Source organism: Dunckerocampus dactyliophorus, chromosome 14 (genome assembly GCF_027744805.1).
Source record: "Dunckerocampus dactyliophorus isolate RoL2022-P2 chromosome 14, RoL_Ddac_1.1, whole genome shotgun sequence".
In the NCBI taxonomy this organism is placed as follows: Eukaryota; Metazoa; Chordata; class Actinopteri; order Syngnathiformes; family Syngnathidae; genus Dunckerocampus; species Dunckerocampus dactyliophorus.
Window position 1 is genome coordinate 7697143 of NC_072832.1, and position 27892 is coordinate 7725034.

The 27892-nt window shown below is 41.4% G+C and overlaps 2 protein-coding genes across 5 annotated transcripts in view; both read left to right on the forward strand.

Moving 5' to 3' along the window:
- The first annotated feature begins 123 nt into the window (after positions 1-123).
- Positions 124-7486, forward strand: LOC129193909 (rho GTPase-activating protein 19-like). Its single transcript, XM_054798698.1, has 11 exons — positions 124-177; positions 508-761; positions 1352-1432; positions 1988-2197; positions 2293-2519; positions 2608-2694; positions 3207-3272; positions 4367-4588; positions 4665-4760; positions 4936-5031; positions 6462-7486. The coding sequence occupies exons 1-11, from the start codon at positions 131-133 to the stop codon at positions 6465-6467; spliced, it is 1392 nt and encodes a 463-aa protein (XP_054654673.1). The 5' UTR covers positions 124-130; the 3' UTR covers positions 6468-7486.
- Positions 7487-13584: 6098 nt separating this feature from the next.
- Positions 13585-27892, forward strand: part of slit1a (slit homolog 1a (Drosophila)) — a 125302-nt gene continuing 110994 nt past the window's right edge. For all 4 annotated transcript variants that reach the window (XM_054798433.1, XM_054798435.1, XM_054798434.1 and 1 more), the window contains exon 1: positions 13585-14145. In XM_054798433.1, the coding sequence (XP_054654408.1) occupies positions 13940-14145 (206 nt within the window). In that variant the 5' untranslated portion in view covers positions 13585-13939. The remainder of the gene's footprint in view (positions 14146-27892) is intronic.

Here is a 27892-nt window from a genome sequence, read left to right on the forward strand (position 1 = left end):
AATAGAGGATGTTCATTTTCTAGTATCACCGAGCCAACCAACTGCCATGTCTTGTGACGCAACCATTGTCTGGCCAATCAGAACGCAAGGGGCGGAACTAAAATGAAATAGCGGAGGATTCAAAATCAAGATGGCGGCTGAGGAGGCTCCACAAAACACTCCCGAGCTGGACAGAAGGTATCATATATCGCAAAAGAGTCACAGCTAAGCTATGAAACATTTTGCTGTCATATGTTGTGTTCCTAACTTTTTGTAATGTCCAATATTACCAAACTGGGAACATCGAATATAAAAATATAGGCAACAACAAAGGTATGGTGTTCCCAGTGGTCGGTGGCGTTAGCTAACGAGGCTAATTTAGCATTCTGTTGTTGATTGACACGCAATAGCATGTCACAAGTCGTATGTTTTAAAAGGTTCTGACTTAACCTTTCTCATTTAACCACAGTCACGGTGTACAACTCCACTGAGCTCCACGTTGAATCAGGTTGTTATCCGTGCGTTTAGGTGGACGACATGCAGCGTGTTTACTAGCAGAGACACGTCAAACACAGGCCAGCCGGTCATCTTCAACCCAGACTTCTTTGTGGAGAGGTTGAGATATGAACATCCACAGACGTTCACTGATCTGGTCCTGGCTAATGTCACCCGACTCATCGACCTCCCAGGAGATGAGTTCGCCCAGCTTACTGGGGACTGCGAGCCCAAGGTGCCTTCCTCCTCTGGTTTCCTCCGCTCTTTCAACTTCCTCAAACGAAAAGGTGAGCGGTACCGTCATACATATGTTAGATGGCACATTACACTTTAGTCAGTCTTTGGGATGCAAATAGTGTAATGGCTAATTATAGCACTAACATTTTTTTAACTAACCAATCAAGCAGCTCGTTTAGAAATATAGAAATCATGATTACATTTGCCGTATGCAAAGTTTCATTATAGTGTTGCAAGTAGGTTTGATATTGCATATCATATAATGTATTACATTGCATGTCTGCAATGTAAGACATTACAGAAACAGCCTGCTGAGACCCAGCAATGCATTTTTGTCCTCTGTAAGGGACAAGCGTTTCACAGCCTTATTTCAAATGCAAAACACTCTACAAGAATAAAATACTGTGGTGCGGTCAAGCGTTTAATCAATAGTTTGAGATGGTATTGGTAACATACACTAACGTTCAAGATTCAGAAAAGAATATGGAACGTTTTTGTGTAACCTCAACCTCTTCACATTTTTACTCTGTTTTCGTTCCCATTGACACAATTTGTCAACTTGTCACTCAACTGTACCATACTTCAATCGATGGCAAATGAATGAGTTGAATATGATTTTATTTATTTTTACACTTTTCAGAAAAGGGGGTTGTTTTTGGTGCACCGTTAACTGAAGAAGGTATATCGCAGATCTATCAGCTGATTGAATACCTGGCCAAAAGTGAGTATAACTACATGCGGGCATGACACTTTAATTCGGAGGTGTTTAAAATGGATTAAATGCGTCCTCTTATAAGAAAACGCATACGTAATCACGACAGTATATATTAACCATGAATGATTATTAGGGATGTGCATTTGACTGACTCACAATTATGAATACATCCTTATTAATGTATTATTAATAGCTCATACTGTATGAAATTAACAAATGTATGACAATGTTTCAGAGAATAGGAAGCGAACATGCTTTATTGCACATGGCCAATGAACTGCTTTGCTAGGAAGAATGTTTGTAATCGAATCCGAATCCTTAACTATTAGGGCTTCCTGATAAATGTGAATTAGTATGACGTCTTGGTATATTCTGGAAAGCAATGACGTATTTGCAGAAAGTGGACACTTGGCCCAAATGCAGGAGTCAATAATTCATCTCAAAGCACTTAGCTTCATCTCTCTCGCTCCCCCCCGCTCTCCATTTCATTCACTCCTCTCTGTCTACCCGCCAACTCACTACATCATGTTTTCACTTCCCATCATGTCTTGCTTCTCCAAGACCATCACATAGAGGGGCTGTTCCGTGTGCCAGGCCACAGCCTGCGGCAAGCAGCTCTAAGAGAGATGCTGAATGCCGGGGCAGAAATCGATCTCGAGACGGGCGACTTCCACCCCAATGATGCCGCCACACTGCTGAAAACCTACCTGGGAGAGTTGCCTGAGCCCCTGCTAACACACAGACACTATAATGCTCACCTTAAGATTGGAGGTGCTCGTCAATTCACTACCATGTCTCATAAATAATCTCCGTCAATATACTATATATTACTTTTAACGTTGTCTCCTCTTGTCTAACATATACAGAGCTGACCCACTTTGATGAAAAGGGAGATAAAACAAATGTGCCAGACAAGGAACGCCAAATTGAAGCTTTTCAGTTGCTTTTCATGCTGCTTCCACCCGCCAACCGCAGCATGCTGAAGCTCCTGTTGGACCTGCTCTATCACACTGCTCGCCATCAGCATGTCAATAAGATGTCTGCCATCAATCTAGCAACTATGTTTGCTCCACACATCATCTGGCCCAAAAATGTAAGGGTCATTTTTCTTCTACTTAGTTCAATCCGAATTTTCCCCAAGTCATATTTACCATATTTCCCCCACTTCTGTTTTTATGCAGGTGATGGCAAGTGATCTTCGGGGAAACATAGAGAAATTAAATAATGGTGTTGCCTTCCTCATTAGGCACTCTCAAAAGCTGTTCAAGGTAAATAATAAAAAAAAAAGATAATTCAGAGGCAGAAAATCTTTGACTACATTGCCGTCAAAATTATCCCTTTTCCCACTACAGCAAACTTTGTTGCTGGTGTGGATTTAGTTCACAGCCGGAGTCGAAACATTGTTGACCGAGAACAGGCTCTACACCAGTCATTTTCCATAGTCCTGGGAACCCCGTGTCATTTAAAAAAAGCCTGTATGAAAAGCAATGAGTTGCCTGGAGGGGCAAATTCAAATTCATATAATTTTATAATTTCAAATTCATATAACTTGAATGAAAACTTTTATATTTACAGTAATTTTGCTTCAGTGAGTGCAACTTATGTTGTGTATAACTTCTTTGCTGGTTGCTTTCTGTGAGGGGTTTGAACCACTATTCAGAGTGTGAGTGGGGGGAAAAAAAACAAATTTAGCAAATGTATATCTGACTAATAAGATAACGGGAATGGCATCTGCATGATTGTGTGTTTCACCAAACATTTATGTTAACTTTCATTGAAGGCCCCCGTATATATCAAAGAGTATGCACGCGTGTACTTCACCGGATCCAAAAGTCTACAATCAAAGGTAAGTTATTTGCCTTATTTTGTGACAAAGTATCTCACAAAAGTGAGGATACCCCTCACATTTCACTGTATATCTTCTCAATGGGTGATACTAAAGAATTTGAAGTCGGATATACTTAAGAATAGTCTGTGTACAGCGTGTATCACATGATATATAATGTGTCCTCTGATAATGACACAACACGCAGCCAATATTGTCTAAATAACTGACATCACAAGTGACAAGACAATTGTGCCTAGCCTACAGGCAAGGGTGGTGGTAGCGTCATGGCTGCAGGAGCTGCAGCTCTTTGAGAGGAAACATAAATTCCTACATGTACTGTTGCGTTAACTCCAAGTTTCATTTCAGTCATATTTGGTTGGTTTGCTTCTATAGTATATGGTCATGGTAATGGTTTAATTTTATTTTGAACATGCATACAGATTACACTGAAATACAGTACATCACATGTTTCAATTTATCTCATTTGTTTGTGTACTTCGTGTGTTCAACATGTACCATTTGCCAATTTTGAAATAGCGCCTAATTTGAAATACCAGAATGATAATCATAAGACAGTATCACAATCAGAGTTAATGATTTTGATATATTGATTGGTAATAAATATATAGTGGTTAGTGATGAAAAGTTAATAGTTGACAGAACCAAAGTTTGTTGTTGAGTGAGTACAGGCAATGTAATATTTCAAGTAGTCCTGAGAAATAAGTAGTAAGTGCAAGTGATTAGACATGGCATTGTATGTACACAGAGGTTCAGGACTCTTCTTCCTTGTACTGTTTGTGAAATGGCGAATTTTAGTGCATTTTTTGAGTTCTTTGCTCAATCCGTTCCATAATTTGTAAATTGGTGTTTGTCTCCAGCATTGAAGATTGGTACGCCTTGAGCTATTTTCATTTTGTTTGGAAATGTACCTGTTTGAAATGATAAATTACTTATGAATGTCAATGGTTCATGTGGTTGTGTATTGTTTTAAATGAATGATTAATTGTAGTAGTGTTTCATTTGTTATCAAGTTTTGATTGTTTCATTGTGTGATTTTACTGAGATGACTATGTAAATATTAATAATTAATAAAGCATGTCTGACATTTCTAGGATGACCTGACACTTAGATCTCGGACCAAAGACCCCCGGGCTTTGCTCACACCCACCTCCAATCTTTCTCCTTACACAAGAAAGATTGTAGGTGAAGTGGGTGACAACATTGTGAGCAGGTCAACAGAGACTCAGACATGCACTGAATCAGCTCTCCGAGAGCTTTACCAGCAAGTCAGCAGCATGCCCGAGTCTGCCAAGAAGAAGAAACTCATCAGACAGGTTTGCTGCTTTGTAAAACCTATGAGGAACATTTTGCACCTCAGCAGGCTTATGTGCCATGTTTCTGTGTGTTTAGTTTGAAAAACAGCCTTTGGTGACACCCTCAGCTGACCCTCGGACGCCATTCAGCAGGAAACACTGGCGTTCCCGCTCTTTAGGGGGAATTATCAAGGTTTGTTAACACTACTTGTACTGCTGCCAGTGAGCTAAATGCACCCTTCATGTTTCACCACTAATGTGACCACTAAATGTCAGCATTTACGCACCACTTCTCAAGAAATGTCTTGTTCAGTTTCTAGTGGAAAGTGATTTTTAAAATAACACTCAGATTTTGTTTGTCAAAACAGAGGAAGGTGTTGGGAAGCCAAATATTAACAGGGAAGGAAAACGGCAAAGTGCAGAGGCCTGCAGCCAGATGCTCAGTTGACACCAACAGTGGAGGAGTGAGTAGCTGGTCATCACATGACATAGTAGTCTCATACTACCTGCTCTTTTTTTAAGACCAAATTAAAAGCATACTCTTACACTAAGATGATTGTGCAACCTCCAAAGTCAAACACAAACCGCTGGTTGACTTTTTAGTTTTAGGAAATGATTTAAACAGAAATAATTACCCAGGGTAAATTGTTGCCATCATAAAACCTTAATTAACTGTTGAGGCCATTTTTTAAATAACATTTAAAATGTATTATGTCATACAAGAGTCGAAAACCGCTGTATAATAAAACTAAAATAAGTAAAACTACTCAGAAATATAATGGCGAGGGAATAGTAATGTCTACAAAGCAATACTGTCACCTAGTGGATGAGTAAAGAAGATGCTGGAAATCATTGTACAGTCATCCCTTGCCAAATGTTCCTTTTTTTTTTTTTTTTTTATAAATTAAGCATTTTCATGCTTAAAAATGACTAAATGTACTAAACTCCAAACATAAGGCATATAAAAGGCTCATTCAATGACGATGATGAAATGTAGTCTTTACACTGGTCACTAGGTGTTGTCGGTACTGTTATTGTAATGGATGGTGGGGCACAAGGGTCAGAATTCATCGCCGGAACAACATGCTTTTTTTTTTTATATTGCAAGTTTTTTTTAAACAAACTTGACCTTCAGTTATCTCATAGACATAGTAATCCCTAATAAATAATAATAATAAACATAAAAACACAGGCCACTTTTGTGGCGGGTAACCCACACAAAGCTGAAACTCAACTCTGAATCCCCAACGTCACTTCCTGGCCATCTCTCTTTCAGGTCCCGCAGGGAAGAGTATATAGTAACACACAAGCATGAGTATTATTTGTCTAAATGCCTTATTTCCTCTTATTGTGTCCACTATATTGGGTATTATGACTGTAAAGGTGATTATAGGGGTGTTATTTCATGTGTCGGAAGCTCTAATAATGTTAAAAACATATTTAAAAGGTTAAACAGGTTTTCTATGCCCTAACTATGAAAATATTAAATTCATTTAGGAATCCTCCTCCCCTGGAAATTCACATTTCAAATTCATGGTCGGGTCTGGAGCCAATTAACCTTGATAAACAAGGGTTCTATGGTTATCATTACACTTCCTTTTTGCCATCACTGTGGTGGTATCACAAAAAAAACATGGAAAAAGCAAAACACTTGTGGAGTTAAGAGATGATATCACACATGGTGACATGAACTTGTTCGAACAAGCAAATTTTGTTTTACTTTTCTACGAAAATTTAGCTTGAACTCCAAATTGTATGACTTTGGGGGCTTTCGACTTTGGAGGTTATGCTGTATTAAGTACAGCATCAATAATTCTGGTGAATACATACATTGCTGTGTGCCATTAAAGCATTGTAGATTATTAAATCCTTTTCTCCTCTGTATTTCCTTTAGGACTAATACAACTGAGGAAACCTCCATCATTGTATTACACAAATGAAAGCGTGTAATACACCATGTAGTTTTTCATTCCATATTTCAGTCCGTTTTTTAATTCATTTTTTTATTTTTTCAAGTTTTAACCTGCGACCATAAGGAAGTCACCAGATTTCCTTTCTTGACATTTTTTGTAACCTAAGGGACATACAGTAATTTGTTTACCTCATTAGTACGGGTGCTAAGTTTTGTCAGCCTCAGAAGTGTTTAGATACAAGTAAAACCAGAGCTGTGCCTTAAAATGAATTTATCTTAAATTACTCTATGTTGCAATTTCTATTTAATATTAAGTTTTATGCAATTTTTAAGTTTCCCAGATATTCCAAGTATGCCTGAAATGGGAGATGTCCAAAGGTCAGTTTTTATATATCTTTTTACTACTGTGATACTTTTTTTTTTTAACTTCTCTTCCTTTTAAGTCACTGTTTTTTTTTTTAAGATTTATACGCAGCCTTGTCTGTATGCATGTATGCCTCATACACATTTTAGAGCTGTGAAAGAGTTGTTTTTTAATTTATTTTTACTTTGCAGGTTGAGTGCAACTTAAGTTGTGTGTAATGTCTTAACCAGGTGCGTCCTGTTTGGGATTCGAACCACTATTGCTTGTAAAAAGTTCTTCTCTGTCAGTCAGTTGTGGTTTCCGGTTCCATGTCCGCCGTGCCTAGCTGTTCCAATACAAGGACGATGTGGCACACTCTTGCTGGACTGTTGGCTGGTAACACTGATGCTACTGTGAAATCCAACAACAAACTGATTAAAATACTTCAAGTGCCACGTGCTTGTTTTTTTCTTCTTCAGTATAGTTATAGTATGTTATTTCTTCTATGGATTTATTTTAACTACTTAGGTAATTATTATACGGTACTGTACATCATTTTATTTTGGCCAAGTGACACTTCTAAATATAGCCACCAGGTGCTGCTCTTACGTTTGAAATGAATCGCTAGTAAATAGAATACTGTACTTGTATCTTTTTATTAAATCCAGAACTAACTTGTGATAACGCCACTGTCAAACAAATCCCAAATGTGCCTTTAAAGCTAACACGTGCAAATTCACAGCTAAAATGTATATGTACAACCGTAAATATATACAGTATTTGTCCATGACAAGATTGAAATAATTCTATTATACAGTATACTACAGAAAGCATCCAGTGAATATTTTGGAAACTATGTGTTCGCTGCAGTAAATAAGACTTAGGAGATGCTGATGACTTAATACACCCTAAAGGATGCCAAATAAAATCTAGAGAAATGTTAAATAAATCCTAGCCTCAAAACCAAAACGTGACCATGAGTAACAAATAGAAATAATGATAGGGACACAAAAAGCCTGACCTTTTACAGTTACCAAAATCTTTGCAGTTTGCAATAAATTAGTTGAGCCATGCAGTTTGGAAGGTGAGTGAGTGGGTGGATGTAGTAGGAATGTGTCAGTGTGTCATTATGGTATCCATGTCAATGCATGTTTGCTAGTGTAAGTACATGTTGTATAAACATCGGTGACGACGGCGCTGCTTTCTCATGCCCTGTAAATATGCAACAGAATGTGTCTGTGTATTGTTTTGTAGCCATGACTCCTATGGGGTTTTGATTTTGGAATCCCTCAGTCAGAATGAGGAGATGACTGATCTGCAATCAGTATTCATGTGTCAATGTGACGATTTCTCTAATACATCCTTTTGAACTAGGGCGCATGGGCCAAAACTTCCTACGGTGTACAGTTGAAGATAGTATTTTCTGGAGTATGATTTAAAGTCCAACAAAACTTTGACTTTAAAGCAAATCCATGACAAAATTATTAACTTAATTAGAATGCTTTCTTTTTTTTGTTTGTTTTTTGGTCACCACAGAGCCAGTAATGGATCCAGTGACGGCTACCACCAGTGATGATAACCACAGATCCAGAATTTACTTACTGCAACAAAGAAAAGTAAATTTAAACATCACTTGTATACATACATTTACTTGAGCAAGCACGTGTTAACAAAAATACAGTTATTATACACTGCACAATGTGTTATATAATTCCAGTAACTACAAAAAGTCACTAAAAAACAAGTAAAGAGTGAGTCGTTTTACTTTATCATTGTTTTATTTAAGGCCACACTCTTATCTAGTGGTTAGCATGTTGGCCTCAGTCAGGGGTTTGAATCTGTCACTGTGTGCGTGCGTGTTTTTTATTGTGTATAGCGTTTCCTCTCTCCATCGTAGGTCACCCTTTGGGGATTTTTGTCTTTTTTTATTACAGCGTATGAACGCTGTTAGAGGACGAGCCTGGCTCTTTAAGAAGAATTGCATTGTGGGAAGTTGAGTGTCTATCTCTTTCCTCTCTTGTCTGTCTGCACCGCCTATTGTTTCCTGCGGCCTGATTGGCTATAAACCATTGTCAATCAATCTCCTTCACAGTCCTGCCATGTCTCCTGTGTCGTTGCTAACTTGCTAGCTTGTAAATGAATATTCGTCTCCTCTGCAGCAGTATGTTTTAACAAGGATACAAACACGCTACAGTAGAACGGAACGGCATGGTCACAGGAGTGAAATATGCGTGAGTGACTTAATAATTTCTTGTGTTGATCATTAAGGTTGATTATTAAGACTCAAACGAACGTTTGAACTTTTTTGAGAGTGTTTAAACAAAGAGAAAAAAAACAAAGAGAAAAATGTGAGAAAATGTTATTGCCTGTCTGAGAAAAGGGTATGGTTTGGGCGGGGGGGCACGACGAGAGGCTCGGAGTACTTTCAGTGTTAGTGTAGACCTGCCAACATGTACAAATTTATTGTACTCCTCACGCAATTTGACTCGTGAATACGCTTGTATGGTTCACAGCTCTCCATTTTCCTGGTTTCAGTTTCGAGTTCAGTCTGAACAGTACAAATAAATATCAGTTTCTCAATAGTATTTCATATCGGAGGGACGTGAAAGCATTTCTGTCCGCCGGGGAGGCATGACAGAAAATAACTGAGAAACACTGGCTTATTTGGGCAGCCTAAATTGTCGCTAGGTGCAAATTTGAGTGTGGATGGTTGTCTACGGTATATGTGCTCTGTGATTGGCTGGTGACCAGTCGAGGGTGTACCCTGCCTCTTGCCCAAAGTCAGCTCGGATAGGCTCCAGCTCACCCATGACATGATGAGAAGCGGTATAGAATATTGATGGATAAATACTTTAATGTAGTTGTATTATGCCGTGGTTAACGTCTCCTTGTACTTTGATGACAGTTAAGGATGTTAAATATATAACCAGCATTCCAGAATATAATGAATATTTTTCTTGAATTATATTTGATTTGGCTGCACATCCTCATGCTATTCGATTTGAAAGTGTCTTCAGGCTTTTGACTTTATATAGTAATATAGACATGTTTAAGAATAACTCCTCCTTTGCTAGTCTTAATTCAAAATTGTCCTCCTGCAGCTTTCAGAGCACCACAATAATTCCTGTTGTGTTTCTTTGTGTGCATTCCGAAAGTGGACCGACGGTGCCCACACCCCTCTATTACTGCTAACCACCAAGTGTCTCCTCTTTAATCCGGGAAGATCCACACAGTGCCGACACTTTTTACTGAGACAGACGGACTCGTCTATAGAGTGTCTATAAAGGACACCTGCATGTGCGTATGTTCTTGCGTGGCTCCCACTTTTTTTTCATGCAACTGCCAATGAATGAGATTTTTCGGGCTGTGTTTATGTTGGGAGGGATACACCACGAAGCAAAAAAAACTCTCAGTGGACCATAAGTGCCTTGGAGTCAACTAAGTACAGCCTGGCTAAAGACAGCTAGATTGTTTTGTCACATTTTACAATAAATAAAAGGTCCTGTATGACAGTAATCCCTCGTTTATCATGGATAATTAGTTCCAGACCAGACCGTGATAAGTCAGTTTCCGTGAAGTACAATTTCTTCTTTATAAATGGAATATTTTCATAGTGATGTCATTGAAAACCCGTTTACAATCTTCTAAATACGGTTTTTAACATTATTAGAGCCCCCTAGCCATGAAATAACACCCATACTGTCACTTTTACATTTGTATTACCCAATATAGTAGATATAAAAAGAGAAAAGAAGCAATTTAAAATGTAAGTAAGACTCGTGCTTGTGTGTGTTGCAATAAATGTCTTCCGGATATGTGGACAGGAAGTGACGTCGGGGGTTCAGAGTTGAGTTTTAGCTTTATTACGGCCACAACAGTAGTAACTGTTAGTATGACTATTATTTGTAGTATTGTGGCATTCCGGCAATCAAGTCTGGTGCTTGTCTCACCGAACAATTACTAACACCTCGTGACCAATGTAGAATACCAAATGCACAATTTCAATGCGGCATCGTAATTCCTTGTATTTGTGTTTTTGGTTTATTTAGCCATTTTTATGCTTGACAATTGTTAATAATAAAAAAAAAAGCATAACATTTGCTTTAATATGCATTTTTTTTTTTACTAATAGGCTTCATTCAACCACCAAACAGCATGATTTATTTATTAATATATGTTTTAAAAACAGTGATAGAGTGAAGCTGCGATGTTGGCGAGAGACGACTTGATAGTCATTTTTCAACAATTTTAAGTAGTGAATGATGTGCGTGAAATGTCTTGCCCAAAATCTAGTTATGATGCTGGAATTGATGTAGTTCTTGCTGTAAAGAGGCTGTTTTGTGTGTCTGTAGTTTTAATGCTTATTAGCTTTGTATGCCCACACCTGTCTCTGACAATGTTTGTTCCAATGTTCCAAGAAGCGCTACTGTGGACTTTACCCACTTTTTACATACGCTGTGTAGCTCTGCACTCGCCCATTGTGATAGATGCCGTCCATCACATCCAACAACCTAACATTAAGGAGGGGCACAGGAGGACACAAACGTTAGCAACTCTAGCATACAGTAGCTGTGTGAGCGGCAGTGCTAACATTACGCTCCCGTTTTAACAGCAACATCATGCTAGGTTAGCCTATTGGCTGGAGGAAAAACAAAATGATCGAATGTCCAGCTCCCACATCTATGGCTGACTGATGGATAGCTGGCAGAGTGGCAGGCTTTCGTTTGAAAAGATGCGTAGAGAAGCCTGCTTTTGAAACGTTTCTTGTTTTCTTTATTTTACAAAGCTGTCCTCCATGAAGTGGTGGGTGTGCACATGGGACGGGCTCATCCAGCTAAGGACAGGTCAGAGGCGGTATCATGTCCACGAGGAAGGAGGTTTGATGACATGAAAACACGGCACGTCGACAGTTAGCCTTTCAGTGCCTCTTCTCCCAAAAATGGCGCACGTTTGCGGCAATAGATTTTCTCATGCTTGGTGGTCATAAATAGGCTTACGGGACGCATACGTTGTGCATTATAGATGACTTCCAAGTGTAAAAATAAGTGAACTACTGCTATATTAAACCGATAAAACACACCAACTTAACTTTAATGACAAGTAATTCTTCTTTTTGCACATATCTTCTCTTGTTGCTCCCACGTCTCTACAGTAGCTGACTGACTGATCGTTAGCAGAAGTCCAGGATTTATTTGAAGATGTGTAGCAAAGCCTCTGTGAAGTAGTTGGCACATACACAGGGCTGACGGATCTAGCGTGCTTTGTCAGAGGCCATATCATGTCCATAAGTAAAGTGTTTTTTCCTTCACGATGACATGAAAATCCCAAATTTCAAAACTGACTGCTTCTTCTCTCAAAAGTGGAACAAACCAGTAAGGGAGATGGTCTGTTTTACTCATGTTTGGTGCTCATTAACTGTTCTGTCATCATTTAAAGCTAAATTTTGCATACTAGGGGACCTTTTAAATAGGTAGTTTAGCCAAATAAAACTTGTGGCCATTGCTGTATAGATAATGAGAGCTCACAAAGATACTGCAAGTGTTAATGCAAATAAACTGCATATGGATAGAACTTTACAGGCTAAGCAGCATTACAATCATGTCTGATCATGTGCATAACGGCCCTGCACCGTGAACATATCATTACCTGACGTGATATGTGGAATGAACCGTCAACTCCCTCAGCAAATCTGTTTCATCTGAGCACAACCTCTATTGGAAGTGACAACGCAAGCTGCGAAATGTCGCAATGGAACACTTTTATAGTTGTTTTGTTGCAATTTAGCATCTGTCAAAGCCTTCGCAAGTGTGCTTTCACTTATATTTTGGACGTTGGTCTATTTTGGAGGAGACAAAACAGGGATATTAGTATACAGAGTGTCCTACACAAACCGCAAGCATAGTTTTGGAACTGTTTCCTCTTTTTCTTCACCTTTTTTTCATTGCAGCTCGACACAAACAGTACTAACACTCCGGATGCAATTTACAATAATGAGACCTTTCTAACCCAGATGCATATTTGTAATTCCTCGAAATGCAAATCAGGACGGTTTTCCGCTCAAACTAAATATCTCATTCATCGGGCGTTGCTTTAAAGTCAACAATAGTCCACAGATGCTGCTTATCTTCCTTGATGGCCATTAATCTTTCTATCTGATCTACTTTAAGAACAGTCCTGGCTTTGACTGAGGAATCCTGTGCCGGTTTACACTCATAAATCCCAAGTGGGGAGCAGGTATGACTGTGCATGTAGCCTCCAGTCTGCTCATTTGTTTATATTGGGATGTCATCTCTCACACTGTGCCTGTACTTACACATATGACTCTTTGCACATGTGGCTCCACTTGAGCCACACATTTGTCTCAAAGGAACCAAGGTGTTGATTCCTCTCTTCCCTGCTGGACTCTCCTTCGTTACATGTACACATTTACAGCCACACGCACACACAAAGCCCAATCTCCCTACCGCCTCCAGGCAGGGGTTATAGGCAGTGTCATGCAGGTTAGGTCCCTCTCTCCTGGGGGTTCGCCTGGAGGCAACCTGCGAGAAAAGGAATGGAGTGGGTGGGAATAAAAAGATAAAGATATGTGGAGTGGATGGTGAATAGAATGCAGGGAATGAAAGAGAGATCTTGAGAATGAGAGGGGAGTTCAGGCAGGGTTCTGATTGGGGGTATTAGGAGGGGTATGGGTGGAGTCAGGGGGCTCTGCTATTTGTAGATCCTTGTGATGGATGACTGGTGTGTGTGTGTGAGTGTGTGTGTGTGTGTGTGTGTATGCTAGAGAGAGAGCGAGAGAAAGAGAGAGGCTTTTTTTCCAAACTGCTCTTTGCTCCTGTTCGCTCTCTCTTTAGGCAAGCAGAGCGGAGTGGGACTGTGTGAGAAGAGGCACACCACAGCCACTCCACCGACAGCCAACACAGGAGAAGAGTTTGCAAGGAGACAATAAGAGCAAGAACACAGCTATTTCTTATTTTTTTGGATATCAAACTGACAAAGAAAAAAAGGATTTGCCTTGCTTTACTCCCCAAAGGAAATTATTACTCATATTCACAGCAAAAATAGACATTTTTTGGTGTTTTTGCAGAGAATAAAAGGAATAAATAAAAGCCAGACTGGGATGCCAGACAGAGGTTTTGGAGCAGGCATGGGCAAGCTGACTGGACCGCCGCTCTGGATGTGGAGCTTGATGCTCTCTTGTGTCCTGCTGATGGGCAGCGCTGGAGCCTGCCCTGCCTTGTGTACCTGCAGTGGCACCACAGTCGACTGCCACGGACTGGGGCTCAGGACCATGCCGAGGAATATCCCACGCAACACTGAAAGACTGTGAGTGCTCACTTTTGCTCTTTCCAATGCTGCAATATGATGATCACTCCAAGATGGACAGCAATAAGCATGCTTGTCAAGCTGTGTGTATGTGTCGCACACTGGCACTCGGGTATAAATAGGAATAAAGAACTGTAGAGCTGGAGCATGTGTGTCCATAATATACTCACCTATTTGTTTTTGGACGTTAAAGGCAGATGATACCTCTTTTTAAATCAAACTTAACTTTTTAAAAGTTAGTGAAATTGAGTTTAAGAGCTCTGAAATTAATATTCCTCTAACTTTCCCCTCAGTCGTGGCCCTGAACACTCGCTCCACAAATTGTTAAATCATGTAGAAAATTAAGCAAAGCTGCTCCTTAAGTGAGTCTCCCACCAACATCTTGTAGCTGTCTTGTAAAACCGATCGAGGACAGGCAGGGGGGAAAGGTGGGAGTAGGAGAGGAGAGCGGAGTTCCTTCCGTCTTTTTCTGACGTTTCCCCTGAAATATTCATCGGTAAATCAGAAGTGAGGAGTGCAAGGGGAAATAGATTGTTCTATTCCGGCTTTTAGAATATCAGTTGTGAATAAAACATGCGGTGGGAACGGAGGAGGGAGGAATGCAACACTGGCACAGTGGGAAATGGCTGCATATTTGATGCTTTTCATATTTAATTTCTAAGAACACCTTTTTTCCTTGTTTCCTGACAGTCTGCATGCTTCCTGTGCACACGCAGGTTCAACACCGAGGCAGAGAGGAAACGTGGCCATTTAGTGGTTTTCCTTTACATGAGGGGTCATGTCTAATTTATTCCTGGGTTGATTCGATTTTTTTTTACTTGGGTGTGTAAGTCACGTCAAAATGCAGCTTCTCCACAGTGGCGTTCTATCCCGCTGTGGGGACCATCCTCTCTTGCAGGCTGTTATACGAGATGATAAATCAAAGTGAATGCGCAGGTCAACACAGCACACCTTGGCATGCCGAGTTATCGTGGATTCTGTGAGCATCCGAAACTGCAGTACGCTAGTCAAACCTCCATTAGAAGTTAGTTAAGCCAAAATGTTCTTTTCAAAACGGACACATTTATCAAGTGTGATGTTTTCAAAATGAACTTCGCTCCGCCGGCAGGGTTGGTCTTGTGTGAATGAATGTCTGTTTGCGCTCGTGTGCACAGATTTTTGGGAAATGGTGTCTGTGTTAAAACAGGAGGGGGAGGGCTTTAGGGGGAAAGTGTGTGTGTCCATGTGACGAGGATGTGTGCGCTGAGGGTGTCGCCATAGACAACAGAATCCCATTTACACTTGTCAGTGTGGGTTTGGATCAGTTCTGACCCCTGCGCTCTTCAGACCAGAGACTGTAATGACACCGTGAGGCTCCCCATATTAAAAATTGGACCACTGCCTGTTACCTCCATTTCTTCTCCTGCTTACCACTGCTGTCTCCTTTGCCTTTCACTTTCAGGCATTCGCCTTTATGAATTTATGACGAATTATCACACATTATTAGTTGCATTGTTATCTCATGAGCAACGCCTCTTTCCTGATGATTTTAGGGAGGCGGATACAGATCAAACGCCGCTCCTTTATCTCCCTGCTGTCCAGATTAAGTGTGTGTGCCTCATCTGTGTGAATGAGTTGATTTGCAGAGGGGGAGGAGCTGGGCGTTAGCACGGGTGTGCCCTTCTTTTAATTGCAAAAAGCTAGCGTATTGACGAGCATCTCCAGGAGGCATCATACCCAGCTATGAGATTTAGGACTTGTTTGGAAATCCTCTACCCGACATATACAGTACCTCATAAAAGTGAGCACACCGTCATATTTTATTGTAGTACATTATTTTAAAGGATAATACTATACTTTAGAGTAATCAGTGTACAGCTTATACAGCAGTATAGCTTTACTATTCTCTGAAAATGAGTCAAAACACAACCATTATTGTCTAAATAGCTGGTACCATAGGCCAGTACCAAGATAATTGTGTCAAGTAGAGGATTTCCACTACAATTGATCGTGGCGGTGTGTCACTACAAAATAAAAGCCGCCACACCTTAGAAATTAGAGGTTTTTTTTTTAAAAACTTGAGAACAGTTTTAAGTAATATATTGTATGAATGGATATATATGATATATACTGTAGACACATATATAGATTATTATTTACGCAGTTATTTGACCACAGTTAATTTGAAAATTTAAAAAATATCATAAAAATGTTTTACTGCGCTTTTTTTTTTTTATAAGCATGCACCGGAATCGCCTGTCTGCCTTGCTGGCACTTGTGCATGTGACCAGATATGCGACACGTCTTGTGTTGACTTTCACTTTTTTTCTCACTATCAGGCGAATGAACAATAGCCTGTAAAATGTGTGGCCAATTGACGACAGCTTGTCACATGATAAACCTATTTATGCCAGCGTGTGTATTCGCCCATGTTTCAATATCACTCCACTTTCTGGCATTTTTGTTTACACGCCTGGCTGGCGGCATCCAGCTAGCTCGTTTTTGTCGAGCTAAGAGCTGCGATCATCGTCACAGTTTACTCTTTGAAAGTGTCACTCAATCTCGTTCTCTTGGTATCATTTATCATACTTATGGCTTATCTAGTTGTGTGTCGAAGTTGTGCAGCAGAAACACGTCGTGTGTACAGCTTCAGACAATGACGCTACCACAGGAGCCTCCAACAGGTCGCCCGTAAGCTAGCAGTCGCTCACCAGCTGATGTTGAGTAGTTCACCAAAGAAGTGTTCTATTCAAACACGACACCTGTATTTAATGACAAATGAGCACACTGAGCGGAGATGTGCTTTGTAAATAAAGTGTAATTTAAATGTTGGCAGTGCTCTCAGCAACTTTGCCATTACATTAACAGTTTTGCAATGTTCTCGGTTTGTGTTCTGCTAGTTGTTGAAAAAAGGTAAATAAATAAGTCTTTAAAAAATTGCTATTTGTTATACATACAGTATACATATTTTAAAAAATGCAGTCGCTGCACAGCGGTGGCAGTCCGCCCTCCCATGCAGCCTACCACCACAGCTTCAAAAAAATCCTAGGGAAACCCTGAAGTATTGTCTGGGGCTGCATTAGTGCTGCTGGCACTATTATCATTGTGTGGCATCATTGGGGAAACTGGGCTGCATGGCAGTTTTCCAACATAACAATGAGCCCAAACCCCCCCCCCCCGAGTGAAGGTGTAGAAGTGGCCAAGTGTGTCTCCAGACGTGAACCCTGTTGAACAACTGTTAGGGCATCCCCTAGTGGAAAGAAGGTGGAGGAGTGCAAGCCGTCTAACATCCTCCAGCTCAACCAGTGATGTCATTATGGGGTGGAAGAGGATTCCAGTCACAACCTGTGCAGCTCTGGTGAATTTCATGCCCAAGAGGATTAAGGCAGTGCTAGATAACAATAGTGCTCACTCTAAATAATGATATCAAGGACACAATTTTAAGGACACAATGTTCACTGTGATGTGTACTTACTTTTGTTGTCATCTATTTAGACCATAATGGCTGTGTGCTGACCTTTTTTGTGACTACTCTTAGGTATATCCAAGTTTTATTGTTATGCTATTGTCTCTTCAGAAGAGATACTTTTATAAAAAGTGTTTCATTTTTGCAAACCTTCTGCAAGTGAGCGTGTGCCTGGAAAAAGTAATGCTAGGTTTGATGTTGATGAGAAGCTCCCTCGCTTCACTAACCATGTTTCGGAATGTTCGGGGGCAAGTATGCGTGCATGTATCAGCAGTGTTTTTGGCGCTGAACCGGCACATAGTTGGCACGTCTGACAGCTCGCCAGCCGCCTGATCCATAATTTACTCCAACGAGACTGGAAACAGCCATCCCGCTACCTGGCAACCCTGAAGGTTGAAAGAGCATGATGTAAAAGGTTGAGAGGTGGTGCATGATAAGAGGAGGATTGGCACCTCACTAAGGTGGTAAACGCTGTAGAGTCTTGGAACGCAGCTACAAAGCTGAAAGATTTAAACAATTGTTTTAGTTATCATTAGCCTAAATCCACTGACTGCCATTAAATAGATCCATTTTGTACACCATATACATTGCTTTTGCAGTGGTTCACATATGCCTTTTGAGCACCTGGTGTGGGAGTCAGCTGGGGTATGCTCCAGTTTGCCCGTGATCTCGAACAAGATGGACCTTTAAACAATTGAGTGGATATATTAACATAAATGTTCTTGGACGTTGCGAGTCTGATACTGTATGTTTATGAGCTCACCTGTTATCTTCTAAAAATGCAAGAGAGTCTCCTTTTGTTCACATACCTGTATAATAAGCATGTTACAAGCGTGTCCAAACTGTCTGATGAGCATCAAAGGCATCTTCTGAGTTACTGAACTCACCCTCAGCCCACTGGCCTGCTCTCCTGACACGGCCACGTTATATTTTTGATTGCACTCATTAGAGGAATTATCCTGTCAAAGGCATTTATGTGTGTCAAAGCCATAAATCAGTTTCAGGGCTTACATTGCATGGGCTTTTACCAGCAGAAATTGGATGAATGGGGTTAATTAGCAGTGTTTTGTCTCCTAAAAGGGATGGAAACACATGTGTATGTGTTTGGCCGTGAAATGTTATTTCAAGGTGTGTGCATGAATGCATGATTGCGGCAGTGGCTCAGATATTAGCAGCCCGTGAAAGCTGATTGGGTCAGTCCGCTCATCTTTCGTCTGAAAGTCCGTCTTTCCTTTATCAACAGGGAGGAACATGACGGCAGGTAGTGGGCAATGCGTGTTTTAAATCAGTGTATGCTCTCCTGACATTGTAGACACACCACGCCTGCATAATCCACATTTTATGCTTGTTGAGATGCTTTTGATGCGATAGAAATTTTACAGGCAATTACAGATTTCCAGATATGAGGAGAGATGCGCACTCGCTTACTGTAACACTGCTGGGCAACAGATGGCTGGCTTTCATGGACTTTAAATATAGTGAGCAAGGAGGAATACATTAGTGTTGAGCCAATACTGGATGGTCATTCGAGTATTTGAAGATGCACTCCTGATCAAAAATTGTAAGGCAAGTTGAAAAATTGCAAGAATTTACATTTTGCACTGTTGGATCTTATGGAGGTTCTAAGTAGAAACTACTAAGTAGAACTACTGAAATAGTCTGTTCGTCAGCTGATCAAAAGGTTAAGACCATAGCTTAAAAAAAAAAGACCCAAAGCCCCCTAAAATACAAATAAAATGTTCAAAAAAGGACTCATTAGCTGCGCCATGATCTTCTTAATCACTTGGTTTTGACATGCTTGATGCCAGTGTCTACAGGAGGTTAGTGGGAATCTTGCTCCAGGTGGTGAAGATGGCGTCACGGACGGCATCCACTGTCTGGAACGGATGTCTATTTTTGTAAACATCCCTTGCCTTCCACCCCCAAATGTTCTCAATAGGATTTAGATCAGGGCAACATGCAGGATGGTCCAGAAGAGTGACGTTATTCCTCTGGAAGAAGTCTTTTGTCAGGCGGGCATTGTGAAATGCAGCAAGGGCCTTAAGCCATGATGGATGCCCCTTGCAACATCTCCACATAGCCAGCTGCCGTTTGACGCCCCTGCACAACCTGAAGCTCCATTGTTCCATTGAAGGAAAAAGCACCTCAGATCAGGACGGCGCCCCTAAACTGCGCCATGTGGAAAACATCTCAGGTGGGATCTCCTTGTCATGCCAGCAACGCTGGAAGCTATCAGGACTCTCAAGGTTCCATTTTTTCTTATCAGAGAATAATACTTTCTTCCACTTTTCAATGTTCCATTTTTGGTGCTCTCATGCAAATTCCATAGGAAAATTTTGTGGCGTTGAAAGAGACAAGGCCTTTGAAGACGTTTTTTGTTCTTAAAACCCTTCTCTCATGGATGCCGTCTGATGGATATTTGACTGCACTTGGCACCAGTGACAACATTCAATTGGGTCGAGGATCGTCCTGTGTCTTGACGGACAGCCAATCGTATCCTCCGGCTCAGGGCTGGTGACATTTTTTTTAAGGTCTACCAATTGACTTTTTTTTTTGCAATTTTGTTCCACAACCCTCAGGATTTTGAAGAAGTTTAAAATGACTGTCACGCTGTGAGAAGCCTCGCTTAGGTGTGTGCCATTATGTGCCGTCTCTTTTTATCTGTTTTTATATCTTTAGAACGCACATAAAAGAGACGTGTGTTCACGTCTCATATAAGGATTGCGCAAGATGCACAAAATCCCCCCAAAATTGTAGTTTTCCTTTAAATTCAGTGGGTGCAGCTTATGTACTTGTGTGCGCTATAGTCTGGAAATGACGGTATGTACTAAATTACGGCATGTAGCCATAATTTTCCAGCAGATCAAAAAACAAGTAAAATGGCAAAATCTTGTTGTTTTTTTTTCTTGACTTCAGTTCTTGCAGCATCTTAACATCAAATTCAGTCAAATGTGAGAGGTGCTTATCTGACAGTCTAGCTTGGTGCTGATCCAAATTAGGATTGTTCAAGTTTGGTGGAGTTCCAAGTACCGTTATCGTTAATTCAAGTGTCTCAACAGGGAGATACAAGCACATATTTCCTGTCATTGTAGCGTGGTGGCAACATAATGTGACAGATATGACACAGCAGATGTTTTCACCACAGGACACACATGAAACATTTCAGAGAGCACGTTCATACACCGTAACTGCTGTCATGAACAACAGCAGCCGATACAGTATGAAGCATGGAGTCCTCAGTCTCCAAGCGGTGCTCTGTGTGCTCCTTTTCCAGTCTCTTGCACAGAAGCAACATGCACTAGAACAGATGTTTGAAATGATTGGCTTTGTCCTGACGGCGTCAGAAGTTATCTGTTTGAACAGAAAGTGTCTACTTTTCCCATCAGTGTTGTTTTTTTCTTGCAGAGGCAACTCATACATGCAGCTATCTCGAGCGTTATGCCGAGTGTTTTAGTTGGAGCGTTGACGGCCAGGTAAAACAAATGCTTTGGCTCACAACCCCTGACATTTTTTGCGTGCGTCTGGGATGTGCTGACTGTTTACCTATCAGTGATCTCTCTCATGAGGCCTGACTGAGCAGAATGAACACTGTAAATAGCCTGCGAGGAGCCCGGGAGGCGGGAAACACTCGCTCAGACATGGTCTTTAGCCACTGCACACACACTCACTGACGCACACACACTAAAAATGTACAATTGTGGTCCTGCATGCCTGAAAGCCACATTTCAATGGAGAGGGAGGAATCTGACCTCTTAATGTGGACAGAAGTGTTGTAGTTTGCTTTATGCGTGTGTTATTTTGGCCATGGTGGTCTGCTTACTCCCCCTCTTTTTGAGTCGGAGGTGACTGCTTGCACTGTGTTGCCTTGTTAATATTGGAGGACGTACTGTAGATCGCTTTCTTCCAGACAGCCCGTCAACTCGTCACAAAACCGCTCCTGTGTCTTTAACTGCTGTCACTTCCATATGCTTCAGAGACTACTCTTTGCGCATGCTGGCTTTCATTCATGGCAGAGAGCATTGGCTCGCGTGGTCCAGTAGTATTATCAGCATGTGATTGTGGGTAATGATCCGCCGCATTTGGCCGCAGCCCCTCACGCTTTCGGTGGGTTGTCAGCTTGTACACACAGCGAGGAGTTTGGAAAGAGCATGGCCACAGAGCTTCAATCCACCGGCTTCTGGCTTCCCTGCCAGGCCAAACCTGCTCAAGACAAATGGTCCTGCGGCGCAGTAGTATTACAGTGCGCACATATTAATAAGATATTTTTGTGACGCCGGTATTGTCAATGGAAACTTCTAACAGGCCACTACATTGGGTACACCTTCAAACAATATAATGTACAGAATCTCACTAAAATGAGTGTACACCTCACATTACAGTAAACATTGTATCTCCTCAAGGGATGCTACTGTGTAAAGTAAATTTGGATACTTTAGAGTAATCTGAGTATAACCCGCCTGCTTCACACTCCAACATAGGACCTTCATAATGGGAGATGAGACCCCCCGACTGTCAACCCAACGTTCAGTGCAGCTCTTACGGGCGAGGAAGTGAGGTTTGCCAACGTAAAAAACGTAAGGCGCACTGGCTGGCAACCGTTACACGAGTACAGCTTGAATAGCAGCATAGATTGACTAACCACTGAAAATGAGTCAACACACAGGCATTAATATCTATACTAGGGGTCGCAACCCGCGGCTCTGGAGCCGCAGGAGGTTCTTCAGCCTCCTTGTTGTGGCTCCCTTTGTAATGCTCTAATATTTTTTTCAACACCGGTGTGGGGAAAATGTGCCTGTTTGAAAAGAGTTCAAAATATTCAACCGTCTATAAGATCATGGCGGAGTTCTGTCTGGTGACTGGATGAGCACGAGGAAGGGAGGGGAAGCCGGTGCCTCAGTGTTGCCAATTTGGCAAATTTGTCACTGAATCTGGCGACATTCCAAACCCTCTTGGCGACATATTTCCTCCAAAGCGACTCGCGACAAATGGAATGACTTTTCCTGGCTTCGTGGGGGAGTTTTCCGGTATTTGGGGACTTAAAAGGGAAAGCACTCATTGTTCTGCAGTTTGTGTTCTCAGTGAGCAGCAGCGAGTGCTGCTGAGCGGTCCGCCCCACCCCAAAGCTGTCACAAGTGTGCAGTCAGCTCCCACGGAGCACTGAGAGCATAGTGGAGCTCTACGCATCCATGAATCACGCATGCCGTCTGGGTGGATCTTGCCCTGAAAACGTAAATGTTTCTTCATCTTCATTAAATGACTACTGATTACACTCAAGCCTCATTGGGACTTGGTCACTTACCTGTGTGTGTGTGATGGGAGAACCATGTATGATAAGTTCAACAAGTAGTCCTAAGTAGAAGATAAAAGGTGGAGGCTGGAGGCGAGTCCGGATGTAATTATTACGCTATCTAGACTTTGAGAGGCGCTGGCCGAGATAAAATATTACAGTTACTTTATTTTGATGAAGTGATGGGTCATTTTAAATCAACAAACCAAGAATAGGTGTGGAGACATACTTGGCCACTCCATCACCTTCATCTTCAGCTTCCTCAGCAAGGCACCAGTCATCTTGGAGGTGTGCTCGGGCTCGTTGGAAAAAGCTCCCAGGGGAGGGGATCATTCTCTGCCTCAGAATGTCACGGTACATGCTGGAATTCATGTTTCCTGGCAGCCTCAAGATTATAATGCTGCCACCACCATGCTTGACTGTAGGCAAATATAAAACAAGCTCTTCACTTGTGTTGCCAGTTATTTAGACCAGTGGTCCCCAACCTTTTTTGACCCACGGACTGGCTTGTGTTCCCACAAATCTCCCGCGGACCGGGGGGGGGGGGGGGGGGGTGGAGGGTGGGGGGATCGTACATTATAGCAATCTAATTTATCTTATTTATTATGTATTGTGTAAAACTAAGACATGAATAACATCAAATTAAAAGCACAAAATGAATGCCGACCCACCATCCACCAGTTCAAGTTCCAGCCAAGTTTTTCCAGAGAGATGATTACATGGCTGTTTGACGTGTGTGGTAAAAGGCAGTGCGCTAGCATGAATTAACTTGAGACAAATGTGCACATTAGCACTCAATAAGTCATCAAAACTTACCTTTATGCATTCCCACATAGTATCAGCTTTTGAGACCAAATATGAGGTGAAAGAAAAATGGTAAAAATACAGTAGTAGTCTATCTGTGCGGCATGAGATAAAGTTAGCACACGCACAATGGACATGCGTCAAGTGAGACGGATGTAACAGAGAGAATCCGCCACTTTTCAAAATAAAACATCCCAAAAAAAATGAAATAATGGACATTTTTTTCTTTCTGTGCAGCCCGGTACAAAATGACCCACCCCGGGGTGTTGTGGACCACTGATTTAGACAATTATGGTTGTGTCTTGACTTATTTTCAGTGATAGTACATCTATGCTACTATACAAGCTGTACTCTGACTACTCTAAGGTACATCAAACTGTCTTCTCTATAGTAATGTCCCTGTAATGAAAATGGGTGCTGAAATGTGAGGTATGTAATCACTTTCTCACTGGAATGATCAAACACTGCCTTATATCATGCAATTGTGTGTGTTTTTTATAACCACAGGTTAAAAAGAAACAAGAAATAAACCCTGAATTAATAGGAAATAAAAAGCAAGGCAGCTAACTTGAGAAATGCTTTCCCACCTGGTGGCTATTTATCTTCTCCATCCAGCTGCAATCCGACCACAACTTGTAATTATTTTCCTCAATCAATTATTCTTAATTCATGCAGTCAAGTCACGATTGTGGAATTACAGCCCGCATAAAGTTACTTTCATAAAACTTTATGTACAGTGATAAAAACGTTCTATGGCTTTGTCTTGATTTAAGTTATTGCCTCAATTTTGTACCTTGTCGTCTCGTCTGTACTTTTCCACTGAGCTCATTTATTTGAGTTCTGCTGTATATCTGCATAAATTGCTAATGTCGGTGAAATGCTCGACAGCCAACAGGAGTTTTCCTCCAGTCAGCGTTCAAAGCCCAACTGCTCCTGTGGGGTTTTTTTGTCTTTATGTCAGGAGGTATGTTTCCATACGCTCGTGTTGTATGTGCGAACGAAACAGACCACATGCAGATATTTGTGTTTGTTAGCTTTTACATTTTCTCAATTCAAACCACGTACCCCTCCCCATTCTGCTGAGAGACCCCAGCAGCTGGCAGAAATAAACTTAATGAGTTTGTCAATGTTGTTGCGCCACTCGGAGCACATTTAAATTATAGAGATGCCAGCAAATTACGTTGGACTTGGGCTGTTTTCCAGCAACATGAGCATGATTGTGAGTCGAGCTCCGTGTGCATAACTGCACCTTGCAGTGACGCCACAAAAAAATCAGCAGTTTGTGATATTTATCATTTAATGAGGGCAGTTCTGAATGTGGCTAAATTGTACGATCTCTTTGGAAAGTGATGTCGAGTTTTCTACTAATTCCAGTGCATTTTGTGCAAAATCTGACCAATGTTGCATGACAAACCGCTCCAGTGCACCGAGCCATCACTCAACTGGCCACTGCAGAAGCAGCATTCACTAGTGATGTCACAAATGCACCTGGCTTGTCCCGGAAGTGTGTCCTTACAGACCTTCCAGGGAATAGACGGATGGATGGAGTTGACTGAAGCAGTAAGAGGTGGAAATCCTTCTCTGCATGAACTGAGAATGATACCTAATAATTTTCTACCACTGAAGTAATACCGCAGTAGTGTAATGTGAAAACCTGGCCGGAGTCAGAACCACAAGCATCTGCCTGTGAAAGGAGAGAGGGTGCAACTGCTATAGCTTAGCTGTGTTTGACTATAAAACAAAAAATACTAATGAGTGATTTTTACTTAATAGAGAGCAGCTTTTCTTGAAACTATGGTGACTGTATTAAACGGCATACTTACCTTATACAAGCAAAACAATGATTTCCTGCTCTGTAGGAGCTCTGGCATTCCTATGGCCTCGTTTGTGGTTAACACGTGGGTTTGTGGCTTGTTCATTGGTACGTTACTCGTCATTTACACTGCATGTGCCTGCATTTACGTTCCTGCTAATTATTCGCATGCCAACTACTTTACATTGAATCAGCAAAAAAAAAAAATACTCAAAGTCTGGCAATGGCCTCTAAAATGCTCTCCAACTGCCCTGTGGGTGAATAAACCTTGTAGCAGGTTCTTTTTGCATTGTGCATCCATCCATTTTCTATGCCACTTGCCCTTGCTGGGGTCGTAAGGGTATGCTAGCGCCTATCCCAGCTGACTTTGGGCGAAAAACGGGGTACACCCTGGACTGGTCGCTTTTTGCATAGTATTAATGCAAAACTGATAAACAGTAGCCTCTTTCACGCAGAGATCTTGCAAAATTGAGCCGTAATGCATTCATTGAATGTTTTGTGCCAGCATACACTACATGTTGGACAGTGACAATCACTTTCAACACAACAGGGTGGGAGAAGTGTCATTCCATTGGGTGTCATTCCTTTCCTGATATCGCAGATTATGCTTTCACACAGGTGCTGTCCCTCCTCTGTTTGGGCTCTTTTAGTAACACAGAAAGGTGGAAAAATCCCGGTTGACTTCAACACTTCATTCTAAATGTCACAACACGCAAATTTAGTTGCGTAGTTGCTTCCATGAGTCAGTTCTGGAGGGCAGATAGAAGCTGTGACAAACATCTTGATACGGGATTAAGCAAGAGCACAGCATAAGAGGAGGAACTTTGGACAAAGTTCTCCTGCTGCCCTTCAGCTCACTTCCTCTATCCTTTTTCTTGTCCTGCGGGTGTCATCAGCAGTGACCGCCCTGGATATGATACATTGGCAGCCCACAGTTTTTGCGCAGGTTAACATGTATGCAAGCACCTATCTGCGTAAGCACCTGTAATGAGCACCACATGTGCATGAATCAGAGCAGGCTAATGAAGGCCAGTCCATTATTTATTTCCCGTGGTCCTGTCGCTTGGCCTGTCAATGCACCTGTGTACACACACACACACACACACGCACACTCCATCTGCCGATAATGACCATTCCTTTTAGTACTGCACAGTGCTCCAGTCCCCCGAGTGGTCATTAGACGAGTGAGGGAACGAGACCCTCGCTTTCGGCATAGATTTGGAACACGTTTTTTGGACCGTGCTCGGGGACGAGGAGTTGAGTTGGCGGGTCAGGTCAGGGTGGACCAATAATGCTTGGCAATAGCAGTAGCACACAAACATTCCGAATACTGAATTTGGATTTTTATTTGACGCAAGCAAATGCTTTTGTTGACGTGTCATGTGAATACCATACAACCCTTTCTTGGATCAGTACCATCAATTGAAGGTTATTATCGTCACAGCCCAGCAGCAATTCCAGAATGTTAGCTACAGTGTGCATTCTCTCTGGCTTCTTTTGCAATGATGGTCAGCTCTCGGCAGGACAGCTGCTCCCATTATATCCACAACACTTAGCTTTTTGGCCTTGTGGCCCATCCCAAATCCCCTCTGCTGGCTCCCACTAATCCCCGACAATGGTGGAAGGACATGGCCCAAGACGGGGTGCGGTTGTGGGTGTTGGTTGGCAGTTCCGAGAATAAGGAGAAAGACAGCTCAAATGTCTTACACTCACATTGCAACTTCTGGAATAAGCCACGGGAAGAAATGTGAACTTCTCCCAAAACGCCAGCTCTTACTAGAATTTAGTAAGATATGAATATTATGTATCATATTACTTCAAATGACTGAAAACGACCTTGAATTTGTTTGGATTGGGGAACAAATTTTGCCATTGGCAATAATCAAATTGTTAAACTTTTTAATCAGATTAGTCACAGTTCTCAAATTAATTAATCATGATTAATGACCATTTGGAACTGTCTGAAATATGCCCATTTTTCTGCGTAAGTGAGCATCAGCAATTTATCCACCTCACAGGTGTGGCATGTCAAGATGCTGATTAGACAGAATGATTATTGCACAGGTGTGCCTAAGGTTGGCACACCTGCCACTCCAAAAGTATAAAAATGCAACAAGGAAAGCAAAAGAAAGCTTTAGGAGAAAGTAGTTCAAACTTGTATTTATTTATTTTTATTTTAAATTTAAATTAATTCAATTCTTTTTTACTTCATTTAATTTTGAAAAGTATCATTTTGAATTGTACAGCCTCAGGGATGGTTGACTTTAGGAGAGCATTTTCAGCAGCCGTATGAGCCAACCCACATTCATGTTGCTGGAAAAAAGTCCAGCAGTGAATTTGATATCTTACCTTTTTGTGTCATGCAGCAAACCTCCAATTTACAAATGACAATTGTTCT

Excerpts from the sequence above, each read along its gene's own strand:
- LOC129193909 (XM_054798698.1), top strand. The coding sequence starts at position 131 with ATGGCGGCTGAGGAGGCTCCACAAAACACTCCCGAGCTGGACAGAAG. Across the intron at positions 1,433-1,987 it reads GATTGAATACCTGGCCAAAA|ACCATCACATAGAGGGGCTG; the intron begins GTGAGTATAACT and ends TGCTTCTCCAAG. Across the intron at positions 2,520-2,607 it reads ACATCATCTGGCCCAAAAAT|GTGATGGCAAGTGATCTTCG; the intron begins GTAAGGGTCATT and ends GTTTTTATGCAG.